The sequence below is a fragment of the Pundamilia nyererei genome, unplaced genomic scaffold (genome assembly GCF_000239375.1).
Source record: "Pundamilia nyererei isolate P.nyererei 1_Seehausen unplaced genomic scaffold, PunNye1.0 scaffold00028, whole genome shotgun sequence".
In the NCBI taxonomy this organism is placed as follows: domain Eukaryota; kingdom Metazoa; phylum Chordata; class Actinopteri; order Cichliformes; family Cichlidae; genus Pundamilia; species Pundamilia nyererei.
The window spans coordinates 3493684-3507560 of record NW_005187429.1 but is presented as its reverse complement, the minus strand read 5'-3'; the positions used below and the strand labels follow the sequence as shown (position 1 = coordinate 3507560).

The window sequence follows — 13877 nt, the reverse complement described above, 5'->3', positions numbered from 1 at the left end:
GTTTCAAAAGTACCGATTTGGCACCGGTATCGGATAAAACCTAAACGATACCCATCCCTAAATAAACTTGTACATCAGATAAACATATATAACTCTACTTATTAAACTAACAAATGGCAACAGACTTCAGATAAAAACAATGAAAAGTTAAATATTTATTGGTGTTTATCTGTTAGATTTTTATGTCTTTAGACTGCGGCATACTGCTGTCATTTACGGTCATAGTTTCTCCTCTTCAACACACACGCATGCACACACACACGCACACACACACACACGCACACACACATATGTAGAGCTGCCAAGAGATAAGTGAAATAAAATACTATTCATTGAGTTGATGGCAACACTTTATATTACAGTAATGCAGTAAAAGCTTCCCAACAACGGAAACATCAAAGTAACTTCCCCCTTGCTGTGTGTGTGAGAAGGAGCAGCTTATCATTAATATATATGAACGTTTATGCACTAAGGGTTATCCTTATTTACATTATTCACTATGTTAATGACACAACTGGGAATGTGCAAGGAGCATCTAACTGCAGGTGAAGGGCTGTGTAAATAAAACTGGCAGCTATTAACCATAATTAAAGTCTTTTATATTATAATAACATTTGCATTGTAGCCATTAGGTATGAGGGCATATGCTAATGGTAGGTACTTATCAGTTTTGTCCCAACAGTAATACAGATACAGTCCTGCATCTGGTTTAATACATTATGTGTTGTCAGATGTGCGTTTGCCAGTGTATCGCATACATCTGTCATGTTCATACGTGCGTTTCAGGATATTTTGTCTCTGAAGAGATGGGACTCTTATGCCGTGACACTGTCTGCAGACTACTGGCTGTATTTAGAGCTTGCAGATGTGCAAAAAGTCAGCCGAATTTAGTTTCAGTCAGCATCAAAAGCTGAACCTGCCTGCTGCTAAACTGGGAGATAAAAATGGCAGTTTGGGATCAAGAGTCATTTGATCCAAGCATCTTTTTTTTTTTTTTTGGATGTTTGCAGGTTTTATTGGGTGTTGTCAGTCAGAGCTGAGTGTGAGCACCTGAAAGACCGCATTTCTGAATTTTATTGCAATTATAATCTTTTAATGGCCTTTTTAAAATGCTTCAAGCTCGTGATCAAACCACTAACCAGATTCACTGAAAGTGTTAAAATGTTACATTAATTTAGTTGAGTGTATGTTATTATTAGGTGCCGAACTGAATCTGGTTTCAGGCTCTGCAACTAAAGACTTTTTTCTTTTTAGCCTTCCCCAACATTAAAGTAGTTGATGCTGACTTCGGCCTACATGCCATGGTACTTAAAGGTGGAAAAACAGCAGCCAGTCAGACTGAGGTTTGTAGGTTACGAGAGTGCATATGGTTGCTTTGTCCCAGTTTAGATTTGCAACAGGCTTGTTAATTAGTCACCTTTTGGCTCCCGCTGGAATTTTCCTGAAATTAGTCCCTAATGGCAAACACAAGTTTGCAGCCTGCAGCAGCCAGTAGAAATCCCTTTTGTCCATTATATTGCTTTAGGGTTTTTAAAATACTTTGCAATTCATGATACAAACATGAGCACAGTTATATAGGACATGTCAAGTGAGGGCAAACTTGGAAAGCGTTGATTTCTGTGATTCTGTTTATTTATTTATTTATTCATGTATTTTTTTTTTAAATACTGCGAGAAGATAAAGGTGTGGAAACAAAATTGTGTTTAGAAGAGCGTGCATATTTTGCTGAAAGCAAAACAATCATGGTAAATTTTGTGTTGGATGGATTGGATAAAAATAGGCCAGGTCAGGTGGAAGGTGGTTAGGATTAAAAGAACTTCATGAAGCATTTTTGATCTCATTTGCTAGATTGGATTAGTCAATGAAATTTAAGACTCTCCTCTGTTATGCCTGTTATTTTGACCCTTAAACCCTTCACATCCACCACAAGTGCGTTTTCACGCTGCTTTTACAGGTGAAGAGCTATGCTTAAGTTGTGCAAACAAGCAGTGAAAGTACTTAAGGCTAGGTGAGGCTGCAGAGAACTACAGGCACAGCTGTGGCTGCTTTTGAGATCTATGGTGGAAACGCAGGATTTGTCTTGTTTTTGCCTACACTTGACTAATACACACTCGAGGGAAAGCATGCAGCTATGTGAGAATAATAGCATGCACACACTCAGAGGCACAGAAGACACGCCTGAGAAAATGCCTGCAGTCTGCCAGAAAACTCTTAAACGTCAAAGAAGTGGTTACGTTTTAACACAGAGGCCAGTGAACAGCCTCACGGATGGCTGTCTTGCTTTTAAGATTCTCTTTAGTTGGATGGTTGTTTTGCATCTTGAAATAGTGTTGCCTCGTTTTGCAGCCAAGTGGTTCTGTTTTTGCAGCAGATAATTAAAAATTAATGCATTTGACTTCAGCACAGCACCTGATATTTTCCTCTCTCTCTTTTTTCCTCAGGTTTGTGGCCTACATCTGAACTTGTTCATCTTGGCCATAAAGGAACCCCTTAAACTGGTGTGACTTAAAACAAGGGCAGATCATCTCACACACCTGCACACCTCCTAAATCAGGTTTCTGCCACCATGTCCTAGATAGCAGTCTATTTCCTGAGCATCTTCCTTAAACCCTAGTCCCTCTTTCCGTCTTCCTTCTCCATACCATCTCTAATCCCCGATCCCAATGTGGTAATTGCTGGTCACAGCACCAGTGGCGCCCAGTTTGGCGTGATGAGCAGCCTGCACCAGCAGCATCATGGCAGCACAGGCTCAGAGCGAGATCTTCACTCTGCTGGCTCCTCTGTTAGCCTCCCCACAGTTAGAAAGACTCCCAAGAAGCGCCGTCTTTCTCTCCATGCAATCTTTGGGCGCCGACGCCGGCCCGAACGTGACCCCAAGCGCAAGGCGAAGGCTCTGCAAGCTGAAGTTGGGGTGGATGGTGTCGTCAGCCTCGAAACTGCACAGGTAGAGACTTTGCAGGATAAAACTGCAACCAACTCTCCATTAGATGTAGCGTCAACTTCTTCAGTGCCAGGGTCTTCGTCAGAGCTGCTGGAGTGCCCTTTGTGCCTACTGCGCCACGCACGCGATCACTTCCCAGACATCATGACCTGCCACCACCGCTCCTGCGCAGACTGCTTGCGACAGTATCTGCGCATCGAGATCTCAGAGTCCCGAGTCAACATCAGCTGCCCCGAGTGTGCTGAGCGCTTCAACCCCCACGACATCAGGATGATCCTGGGAGACCGAGCCCTCATGGACAAGTACGAGGAGTTCATGCTGAGGAGGTGGCTGGTGGCTGAACCTGACTGCCGCTGGTGCCCAGCCCCTGACTGTGGGTAAGAACCACAGCTGAGGGATTAGATGGCCCCCTGAGTGAATAACACACAGGACTAGTTGGTGTAGTTCAAACATGATACCCAAGGCAAAAACTTGGGAAATGAAGGCTTTTAGATTTACATTCAAATGTAACTGAAGAGTAGGAAGGAAAGTTGAGATTTGCAGCACTAATTACAACAAGGCACGTGTAAATTTCAGACAGCTTCCAAAATTTTAAGCCTGTGATATTATCCTTAAAAACCTGCAAATTCATATGGGCCAAAATCTTAGTTTTAATTACCTGAGATGTGCCTGATCTTCTGTAACTTTGATTAAACCAGTGCCCAACTCCTAAAATAACACACTAAGGCAGAAGATCAAGGAAATTTCAAGACTGTAATCTGACCCTGTGAAGTTTACTCCAGCTTCTGCATTGATGTCTCGGCTAAAAATAACTCGTAGCAATAATAGCCGCATTTATTCTGTCAGTCAAAAGCAGCGAGCAGTCAGTTTATGATGATGCCCGCTGTGTTCAGACTGCAAATAGGTTGTAAATGAGCAAATATTCAGTATATAGCCACAAATGAAGGAGCATGTATAACAGTCTGAACAATACATGAACTAATTTATGGTTGGATCAGGTGTATTTTACTTGTTCTTCACTGGCCTGTGCACTGTATGTCCTCTACTGGCCAATAACACGCCGTTTTAGCTTCTGTACAATTAAGTCCTTCTTTCTCCTGATTGGCTGTACTTGGCTAGCTTGTAACCTTGTGCTTCTAAGCACCGCCTCCCATCAGTGTAGCTGTGCCTTAAATGACCATATAAGGAAATTCATGATCAGCTGACATCAGACTAGAAGACCCACCACACAACAAGCATTTTGAGTAGTATAAAGGTTTTTATATACGTGGACCAGATTATCTGAAATTATGGCGGTGTTTTAGTATAAACATTCAGCATCATGTGACAGAAAATAAAGGAAAGCATAACACACCCTTCAGTGATAATAATCTTAAAATAAGGCGAAAAGTTATTTAACCTAAAATAACAAGTTATAAGCTGAATGAAAAAAGACAAAACAAAAACCCTATTTCAATTATTAAAGTTGGAAAAAATTTGCAAGTATTGCAAGTTGCTGGTTTGGGGTAAAAATGAGCTCTGCAAACCTCCTAAAAATGTTAATAAACTGCTGTTTCTTGCAGTTGGAAATCTTTCTTTTTTTCTCTCTCTCTTATATGTCAGAGGCAGTACTGGGTTAAGGTCAGTTCAGGGTCTTGTATGTTTAGAGCCGGGAGGGACTCAATAGTTTGCTCACAGGGTCCTGAACTGACCTCCATATGTCTCTTGCTTCTCATTGCACCATTAGGCCGTGACTGCCTCCATGCACACAGCATACGTGTACTGCTAATGTACCCTTACATCAGTGTGTATTTGGTTTTGCTCCAGGTGCTGGCTGCACTATTTTGTTGTTTTTTGCTTTGTTTTTTTATATTTTTGCTCCAGTCAGCCATGATCAGTTCAGCTCTGTTGTTGTCTGCTTCAGAAATGGTTTCACCCTTCACTCACTCTCATGATCGTCTTGCATCAACAGTGCTGACCCTTGTCTGCTGGAATAATGGCTCTTTCATGAGTTTGTTGCAACTCAGCTACAAACAGCTCAACTCTGGCTTGCTGCCACTCTCCTCGCTGGTTAATGCTCTCAGTCTTTATTGTTGTATAATTGTGCAAATTACTGGGCTCTGTTGGTCAGCTCAACTGTGAAGTTTGTCAAATTTGAGTCCTCATTATTCCTTAAATAAACAGCTGAATCATCTTTATGCAGTGAAGTTTTGCTCAGTTTCGGATGGTGTCCTATTTAGTTACATGCAAGCATAACCGAAACAGTTTTTCTATTTTGGGCAAACTTGGGGTTTCTTTTAAAAGTAGAGCCCAAGTATATCACTGTAGGTGTTACACTACCAGTTAAAACTGGTTGAATTATGGTCTGACAGTAAAATGTATGTGAGGAAAACAAGACGGGGATAATACCAAAAGGCCATTTGGCAATATTTTACCACTTTTTACAACGTGCCATCGGTTCACCTCACCGAGGTGTTAGTGTAGACTGTCTAGAAACTGTGCAGACTGGCTGTTTTGTTTAAGTACATGTTCACATTCAGCCTCTACTGCTGCTTGTCAAATGTGTCAATAAGAGGATAACAGAGTTTATCTGTTAATGCTTACATTCACTTTCATTTCTTTCATCAGAAACTTGACCTGTGATGAATAGTTTTATATATTTACTCTACTGCTTCTATTTTTTTGTATTTCTTTTTTAACTTCCTCCTTCCTCCACTGACCTTGAAGAAATGTTAGATGTAATTATATAACTTTGCATTTAAGATAACTCTAATCTACCTTTTGTAAGGTTAGCCTTAAGGGTTTAGTATGACTAACTTGTCTTCCAAACTTATCATTTTGCTTCATTCGCTAACTTATAAATCCCATTGATTCCCACCAAATAGCGTGCCTCTTTAAGTTTCCAGCTGCAGTTGCTGTTGCTCCCTTGCTGTCAGCTGATGTTAACGGCTATATTAGATTAAATGCTCATCTCATGTTAACAAAGATCTTGACTCACAGCTGTGTACGTCAGACGGTGCTGCAGCGTCTGTTTACTTTGAGTTTTTTTTTTTTTTGTCTTTTTTTCTTGGGAATTCATCCTAAACTGAGCAAGAGGCTTGTCCTCCATGTTCTCCTCACACAATCAAATTTAGAAATGTGGAAGATGATCAGGGTTTGAGTGGAGCAACTAAGAGTTCCTTACAAGCTGCTTGCTGTCGCACTGTTTTTGCTTTTCCTCACGTCCCCGTGATAACCATCATGCAGGATCCTGAATGCCTCTGAGTTTAAATGAAGCTGTCATATCTGCTGCGGTATCTAACACAGAAACCATCCCCCATGTCTCACCCCTGGAGGGACACGAGGGGGGCTTTGAGTCAGCAAGCTTGGGGGAAACAGTCACTACCATTCATAATATTCTTGTCACTGATATAAAGGCAGGTTATTTAAAGCAGCAGTTGTGATGGGATATAAATGACTGCTGCAGCAACGGGCTTTTATGGTGTCACTTTGTCAAGTTTTATGTGCTCATTTATAAAAAGAAACATTCTTGCCACAAAAAAAGCCCTCTAATAAGCCACTGTGATGACTGATGTAGGTTGCTATGGTGATATGCCATCCTCCAGATTTGATTATACCTGTAGCGGCAAGTCCATTCTGTCTCACCAAATTTTATTTACCATCATTTCTCTTTTTAGTTATGCAGTCATTGCATTCGGATGTGCCAGCTGCCCAAAGATCACCTGCGGGCGTGAGGGCTGCGGGACAGAGTTCTGCTACCACTGCAAACAGCTGTGGCATCCCAACCAGACGTGCGACACCGCACGGCAGCAAAGGGCCCAACACTTCCGGCTGAGGAGTTTCAGGTCGTCCTCACTCAGCTACAGCCAGGAGAGCGGCGCTGCAGGTAGCCCACAGATAGGTGCTACCATACAAAGCTCTCAGATTAACCTGACCTGTTCTTTGGCATTACACATTAAAGGACACTTGTGATAAATTCACAGTGCACAGAAGCTTTATCATTTTAAGCACAATATTCAGTCTGTTTTATTCTGCACCAGGTGATGACATCAAACCATGCCCTCGCTGTGCAGCCTACATCATCAAGATGAACGATGGAAGCTGCAATCACATGACCTGCGCCGTCTGCGGCTGTGAGTTCTGTTGGCTTTGCATGAAGGAGATCTCTGACCTGCACTATTTAAGGTAAGACTTCCTCCGCCCTATGCTTTTCTTATTTTTTAGGTTTCCTTTAATATTTACAGCTTAATATTTACAGCTCTCTTTGTCTTAGCCCTGTGAAACTATTTTATCTCTCTTGTCTCCTCCCAGTCCATCGGGCTGCACCTTCTGGGGGAAGAAGCCGTGGAGCAGAAAGAAGAAGATCCTGTGGCAGCTTGGCACATTGGTGGGTGCTCCTGTGGGTATCGCCCTTATTGCTGGCATCGCCATCCCTGCAATGATCATTGGCATCCCTGTCTATGTGGGCAGAAAGGTGAGAGCTCCCAGCAGGCAACAGGGGTACAAAATGTGTTTATTCAGAGAAGTGAGAAGTGGTGAAGATCTTGCAGATTAGTACAGAGAGGTTGTGTTGTGCCTGTTTTTTTTTGTTTTGTTTTTTGTTTTTTTGTACCAGTTTTGTGTTCCTAGTACAGTATCTTGCTTGTAACAAGTTTGTCAAATGTCAGCCTTGAGATGTGGGGACAAAAGGAGGTGTGTGTTCGTCATTTGTGGCTTTACTGCAAAGCGTGTGAAGTTAAATCATACTGAACAATTATTTCCATCAGATTCATACTCGCTATGAAGGCAAAGACATCTCCAAACACAAGAGGAACCTGGTGATAGCTGGCGGCGTGACGTTGTCTGTGATCGTGTCTCCTGTGGTTGCCGCGGTCACTGTTGGTGAGGAAAAATGTCTTTTTGTTTTGTTTCACCATCTGTGCCTTGATATTGTGCCTTGCTTGTACCAACACACTGAGTTTAAACATGTTTCGCCCACCAGTATTTTCTTAGTTAATCTGCTTACCTAAGTGTCAGTCATAATAATTTTTGTTCATGTTGTGTTATTTAGGAATTGGCGTTCCCATCATGCTTGCGTACGTCTACGGTGTTGTCCCGATCTCCCTGTGCCGGAGCGGAGGTTGTGGAGTCTCTGCCGGCAATGGGAAAGGAGTGCGAATTGAGTTTGACGATGAAAATGACAACATAGGCAACGGTGCTGCAGCCACAGGTGAGAGTCTTATACTGTACACAGGCTATGGGAAGAACTTAAAGTCACAGTTCAGACAATAATGATCCGTTAATGAATAATTAAAAATGTTGTTTTAAGCACCATGGTGCTCTGCATTTAGCTTAGGTCAATTTTCAGGTTAAATATTTAGCAGGGTTGATAGAAAAGATTACTGTATGAGTTTGTTCTCACGGTTAGGAATGCATACCAGTCATTACTCTTACATCTGGCCATGCCTTTGTTTTTATGCGCATGACATTCATTACTCAAAGGGCTGTTGATGGAAGATGCAGAAAAGTATTCAGGGCGTGTGACTGTGTGAAATGACTGGCACGATATCAGCAATTGTGATGAACTTGGGGCTCTGCGTGACGGCGAGACGTGTTGTTTTCTCGCAGCTTCTGTCATCAATGAAAATCATAATTATTAGTACAGATGACAGCGAAGACTTTGACCTTTTCAGAAACATAAGGTGTGAGACGTGATGATGTCCTTTTGATTCCAATGAGAATTTTATGATTTGTTGTTCCAGGATGCATGGTAAAGTCATACCAAGTTCACTCCTGAGTTTATTACTTATGTGTGTCCACTTTGACGTTACTGATTATGCTCCATTTGTAGTAGTTTCACTTCTTTGGGCATTTATAGTCACAGGATACAGTAATACTATATCAGAAAGCCACATTGTTGCTTTAGTTTTGTCCATCAAACTATTCTGTAGCCTAATAAAAGCTCACACTGTGTCCCCCTTTTCTCCGGTCAGACACAACCTCAGTAGCGGAGACTCGCCTCAACAACGCCAGCCTCGGCGATGGTGCGAGTGTTGGTGGTCTGACGGGCCTGAGCCTCAGTGTGAGCGGAAGCAACATGGAGCGCTGCGGCGTAAGTTCCACCCAGCGGGATAACATGAGTGACAATGCCAGCACCACAGCCCTCGCTGGGACCAGCATCACCGGAAGCCTCTCGGGCAGCTGCTACAACCGGTAAATGGACTGGACTGATTGTGTGATAAGCACGCCCAGATGAGCCCAAACAGAACACTGTCTGAGGGAAAATCCAATAGCTATTCTAAATTGGTCGTACTTGTGAATGGGTGTCTGTTGGCCCTGTTAATGGACTCCACTTCTCGCTGACAGCTGATGAAAGCTGTGATAGGGTTCAGCTCCCCTTCTCGTGACCCTAAATTGAATATAAGGGGTTAAGAAAACAGACAGATGAATTAAAATTAACCCTTAACTGCCTAAATTTCCTTAACTCCTTTCTTTAACTCAGCAGTGCACTCAAAATAAAAGCTATGAGACGTCATTCTTTACTTTCATCACTTAAAAGAAAAAAGCATGTTAGTCTTTTTTTTTTCTTTTCTTTGTATTATTTTCTCTTCATCGTAGAAATTTTGCATTTCTATGTGAGTGGCAAATGGTGCAGTCGCACAATGTTATCAGTGTCTGTGTAGCTTAGAGCTTTCCAAGCTCCTTAGACCATTTTATCAGTGTTAAATGTTTTAGGACTGAAACTACATCGATGGGCTTGTTGTTCACTTGTCAACTGGACTTTCTAGTTGTTTTGACTGCTTTTACTTTTCCAGGATGGAAGTCCAGGCCGACGTCCAGAAGGAACGCTGCAGCCTTAGTGGGGAGTCTGCCACAGTCAGTCTGGGGACGATGAGCGACAACGCAAGCACAAAAGCCATGGCGGGGTCCATCCTCAACGCCTACATGTCTCTGGAAAGGTCAGCACTCAGATTATACACATCCTCCTTGTTCCAGTAGGAATTTGGTGACCTAGATTTGTTAGACTTGTAGGCAGCTGCCCTATGATCCAATAAGTTAAATGTAGGTGATTTGATTTTGCAGAGACAACAGTCTGGAGGTGCAGGCAGACGTGGAGTCTAAGCAGGAGAAGGTGAGACACGGAAGCGCCAGCAGCAGCCTGGATGAAGCCAGCTGTAGTAGCAGCTCTGCTGGCCTGAAAGGAGCTACGTGCTTGTGTCCCTCCACCTGTCGCTGTGCTCAGCAAGCCAACCACTCCTGCCCCTGCCCGGCGTGGTCAAAGGATGCCTCCACCTCTGGGGTCAAAACGAGCAAGGGCAAGCGTTGGAAAAAAGCCAGCAGCATCAGCAAAGGAGAGGCAAAAGTTAACGAGATCCAAACAGACATGGACACTCAGCTTCTGGAGCAGCGCAGCACTAATTCCTCAGAGTTCGATTCTCCGTCCCTGAGCGGCAGCCTTCCTTCTGTGGCTGAGTCGCACTGTAGCCACTTCTCATCTGAGCTCAGCTGCTCAGACCCCGAGACCTCGAGACCGGCTCCTGCACCCTGCTCTCCCCCGATGGACGCCCACCCTCATAATCCCATCAGCGCCTTCAGTGACGTCACCATCACGCCCATGCCAGAGGTGGAACACGACCGCCTTGAGCACTTCCCGCCTCAGATTAGCCACTCAGCCTTCACCTGCCGCCTGCTGTCTTCATCTCCACCTGCTTCGCCAAAAGAGGGAAGTAGCGGGACGTTTCTGTACATCAGCGAGGAGAGTGTTGGTGACACAGAGCCAGAGAAGGATGAGAGCTTGAAGGAGACCATTTGCAGCGCTGTGCAGCCTGTAAACCAAACGAGAAAACGCTGTATACAAACGGACATCTAAAGGAGCTCTTCAGGCATGATACTGCACAAACACAGGAAGCTCAGTTAGCCTTATCACCCAGTGCCACTGTTAAACGCAGGCACCGTCCCTACCCTCCATGCATCTTGGGAAGCTGGTGATCAAGATTAAGGCTATAAATGAATTATATATATATATATATATATTTTTTTAGAAATATCTGAATGTCAGGGTTGAGGTTTAAGTCAGAGATGGAGAGAGAGGGATGGATTTCAGGAGCAACAAGAACATGACCAGATGTGTGACATCTAAGCGAGATGTTAAAGCACCCAGCGGTGCTTCAAGGCCTATAGTAAGTAGAGTTGCCTGTACGGGGACAGGTGTGTAAAGCAAGTTATCAGGTGGTGCAGAAGGTCCAGCTTTCATGATGATCTGCAAACTCTTTTCAGTCCTGGTGGGTTTTCCAAATCCCACAAACCAGATTTGACCCTTTCCCTCCCCAAAAAAGAAAAGAAGCAGAACTGAAAAAGCCGGATAAGAGCAAATAAAATGTCTTGACAAAACTGAGCTGCTATAAAGAAAAAAATCCACACCAACTTCTCCTTGAGCACATTAGCAAAAAAGAAGAAAAAAAAACGAGCAAAAACCAGAGGGATGTGTCCCCGCTGTGGTCCACCACCAGCTCTTTCTGTGAATTCTTTAAATGGCAGCGAGAAACGCCGGAGAGGAGTCGGAGAGGAGCGTGGAGGCGTCTGCCAAGTATTTACACTTTAGAGGGACCAGCTATTCACCCGCAGATTTTATGGTCTGCAATCATATATAAGAAAAATATTATCTTTGCTTTTTGTTTAAAACGTGATTCCTGTCATGTGTTTGCTTATTTTATTTTCCATTTTGGGAAAGTTGGTTTTAATGTTGAAGCCCTGTGTTGGGTCCAACTGTTTATTATAAGCGGGTGGGAACTGTGATATCAGAAATACTCAAATACTCATCCCTTCATCTCTCCTTTTTTATTTGTTGTTGTTTTGGTTGCACCTGTGCAGATATAAAAACCTTCACTGCAAGCTTTGAATTGAATCGTGCGGTGTATTTAAGAAAAGGGATTTTTAAGCTGTTCCTTGTAAACAAAACAAAGCAGATCCCAACATTTCAACAAGCATTTCAGACTTGTTTTAAAACTAGAACTACTAGAAGTACCCACGCAGTAAGAACAAGCGTGTCAGGCACACCGCAGCAAGTTGCAGTCAGAAGTTTATCCGAGCACATAAATCTTAATCAGTATTCAGTAGCGAATGTACAGTAGTAATGTTAAATTGTTTTCCCCTCATATAAATCAAAAAGCTATTTTTTATTCAGAGCTTTGGGTGTATTTTAACTACAACATGTTCTTGTGATGTTTCTGAAGACCTTGCAAATGATTAATGCAGATAATTTTATAATTATTGAACCTACAGTGCCTTTCGGGGGAGGGGGAGGGGTTTTATTGTGTTTTGTTTTTGTTCTCTGTGTGTTTCATCAAATGATAAATGTAAAAACAATTTGATAGTTATTATATTTGCCACATAAAATGCACCAAAACTTGATAAACACCATTCCCAGAATGCTAATGCGGACTGTCGCAGTAGCTGGTGTTAACTACCAAAGAGCCGCTCTCAGGCCGCTGCAGTGGACACGTCAACAGTGACAGAATAATTTTTTAAGCAATCTACTTTAGTGCGTAGAAATTGAAAATCAGAGCAATAAAATATTGGATTAAACCCAGTACTCACAACCAAAATGTTTATCTGAATTGAAATCGTTGTTAGGATTATTTGTTTTTAATATTCCCCTGAAGTAGCCAAAGTTTTTAAAGTTTATGTCATGCACAAGTTGGCAATAAGATCCCTTTAATCCAAAGCAGTCGGCATCATGAGTATCGTGAGCACAGTGACACTACAGGCTACGGTAGCTTTCAGCAGCTGGAGCACATTTTCAGCCCGACCACAGATTGCTCCTCTGTGACGTCAGGCAGCTCGTGGTGAGCTGGCTATCTGCTAAAAATAAATAAATAAATAAAATGTTTTGGTAAACCTCACAAGCCTCTAGCTGCAGGTTATTCCCTCCGTTTTGTAACCTACCTGCTGCTGAAAATGATACAACTTCAGAGTCAAATAGATCCTCCGAGGTTTTATTATTTGGAGACGAGTGGCAGGTGTGTTTTCTAATTGGGTCAGATAAGCTTATGATATTTTAAAAAGTATGTATTACCTAATTATTTGCTTTATAATGTGCATGCAAATGCATATCGTTTAATAAACTTCACAATCAAGCTTGCTGTGATCGTTTTGTGTTCATTTATTCGTGTTTCCATTTGAAAAAACACAAAGGCACATTAATGCATTCTTGTAGCAGTTTATTTACATTTGCATTCAGTCTATTTACATACAGTACATGCTTTTACATTCATGAATGAAGCTTTACATCAAGATTTTTTTTTTTTTTAAGATAAGCCTTTTATTTTTACAACACAAAGGAAAACAAGACTGGAAAAAACTAACCTAATATTTTTATACTTGCAAAATAAACTGTGGCACAGTTTGCTACATTTTAAAGAAATACATAGCGGATGTGGGTGATTTCAAAAGCTTCTGCTCCTGTGGAGAGTTGACAGAGGTGATAAATTATGTTTGCAAAGCTTGGTAAGCATCTAATTTGTCCTTTTCAAACGTGTGTAAAAGTACATTTCAGCCTGCACACAAACGCAGGCTGAAATGTGGGAGAATGACAAGCCTGAGGGTGGAAGCTGAAAAATGACTTTCCATGGAAGCCTTTTCTGCCAAAGAAAATTTATGGTACATTAGTCAAAATTTTGGTTTAAGTCCTATTAACTCAATTAATTACTTGAAACTGAGGAGGGGGGTGAGATAACAGGTAAATAATTGAGATATAAATGAAGCTTTTTTTTTGTTTTTATTCAGAGCTTCTCCCCCCCCTCCCCCCCAAAATTGGTGGAAACAAGCTTTCAATTTGCAATCATTGCTGCTTTCTCTTATAGGCTAGGCTCCCAAGTCAAACGAGTTATTGATGTTTTTACTTAAATAAAGTACATTTGTATCACTGTAATAAATAATTTTCTTGTAATATGACAGTTTTTGATAAATATATCTGGGT

The 13877-nt window shown here is 42.1% G+C and overlaps 1 protein-coding gene across 1 annotated transcript in view; it reads left to right on the top strand.

The window, feature by feature from the left end:
- Positions 1 to 10927, top strand: part of LOC102208586 (E3 ubiquitin-protein ligase RNF19A-like) — a 23777-nt gene extending 12850 nt beyond the window's left edge. The window contains exons 2-10 of the mRNA XM_005728489.1: positions 2442 to 3318; positions 6598 to 6806; positions 6961 to 7105; positions 7232 to 7394; positions 7687 to 7801; positions 7971 to 8129; positions 8893 to 9112; positions 9715 to 9858; positions 9983 to 10927. Of these exons, the coding sequence (XP_005728546.1) occupies positions 2711 to 3318; positions 6598 to 6806; positions 6961 to 7105; positions 7232 to 7394; positions 7687 to 7801; positions 7971 to 8129; positions 8893 to 9112; positions 9715 to 9858; positions 9983 to 10769 (2550 nt within the window). The 5' untranslated portion in view covers positions 2442 to 2710 and the 3' untranslated portion in view covers positions 10770 to 10927. The remainder of the gene's footprint in view (positions 1 to 2441; positions 3319 to 6597; positions 6807 to 6960; positions 7106 to 7231; positions 7395 to 7686; positions 7802 to 7970; positions 8130 to 8892; positions 9113 to 9714; positions 9859 to 9982) is intronic.
- The last annotated feature ends 2950 nt before the right edge of the window (positions 10928 to 13877 follow it).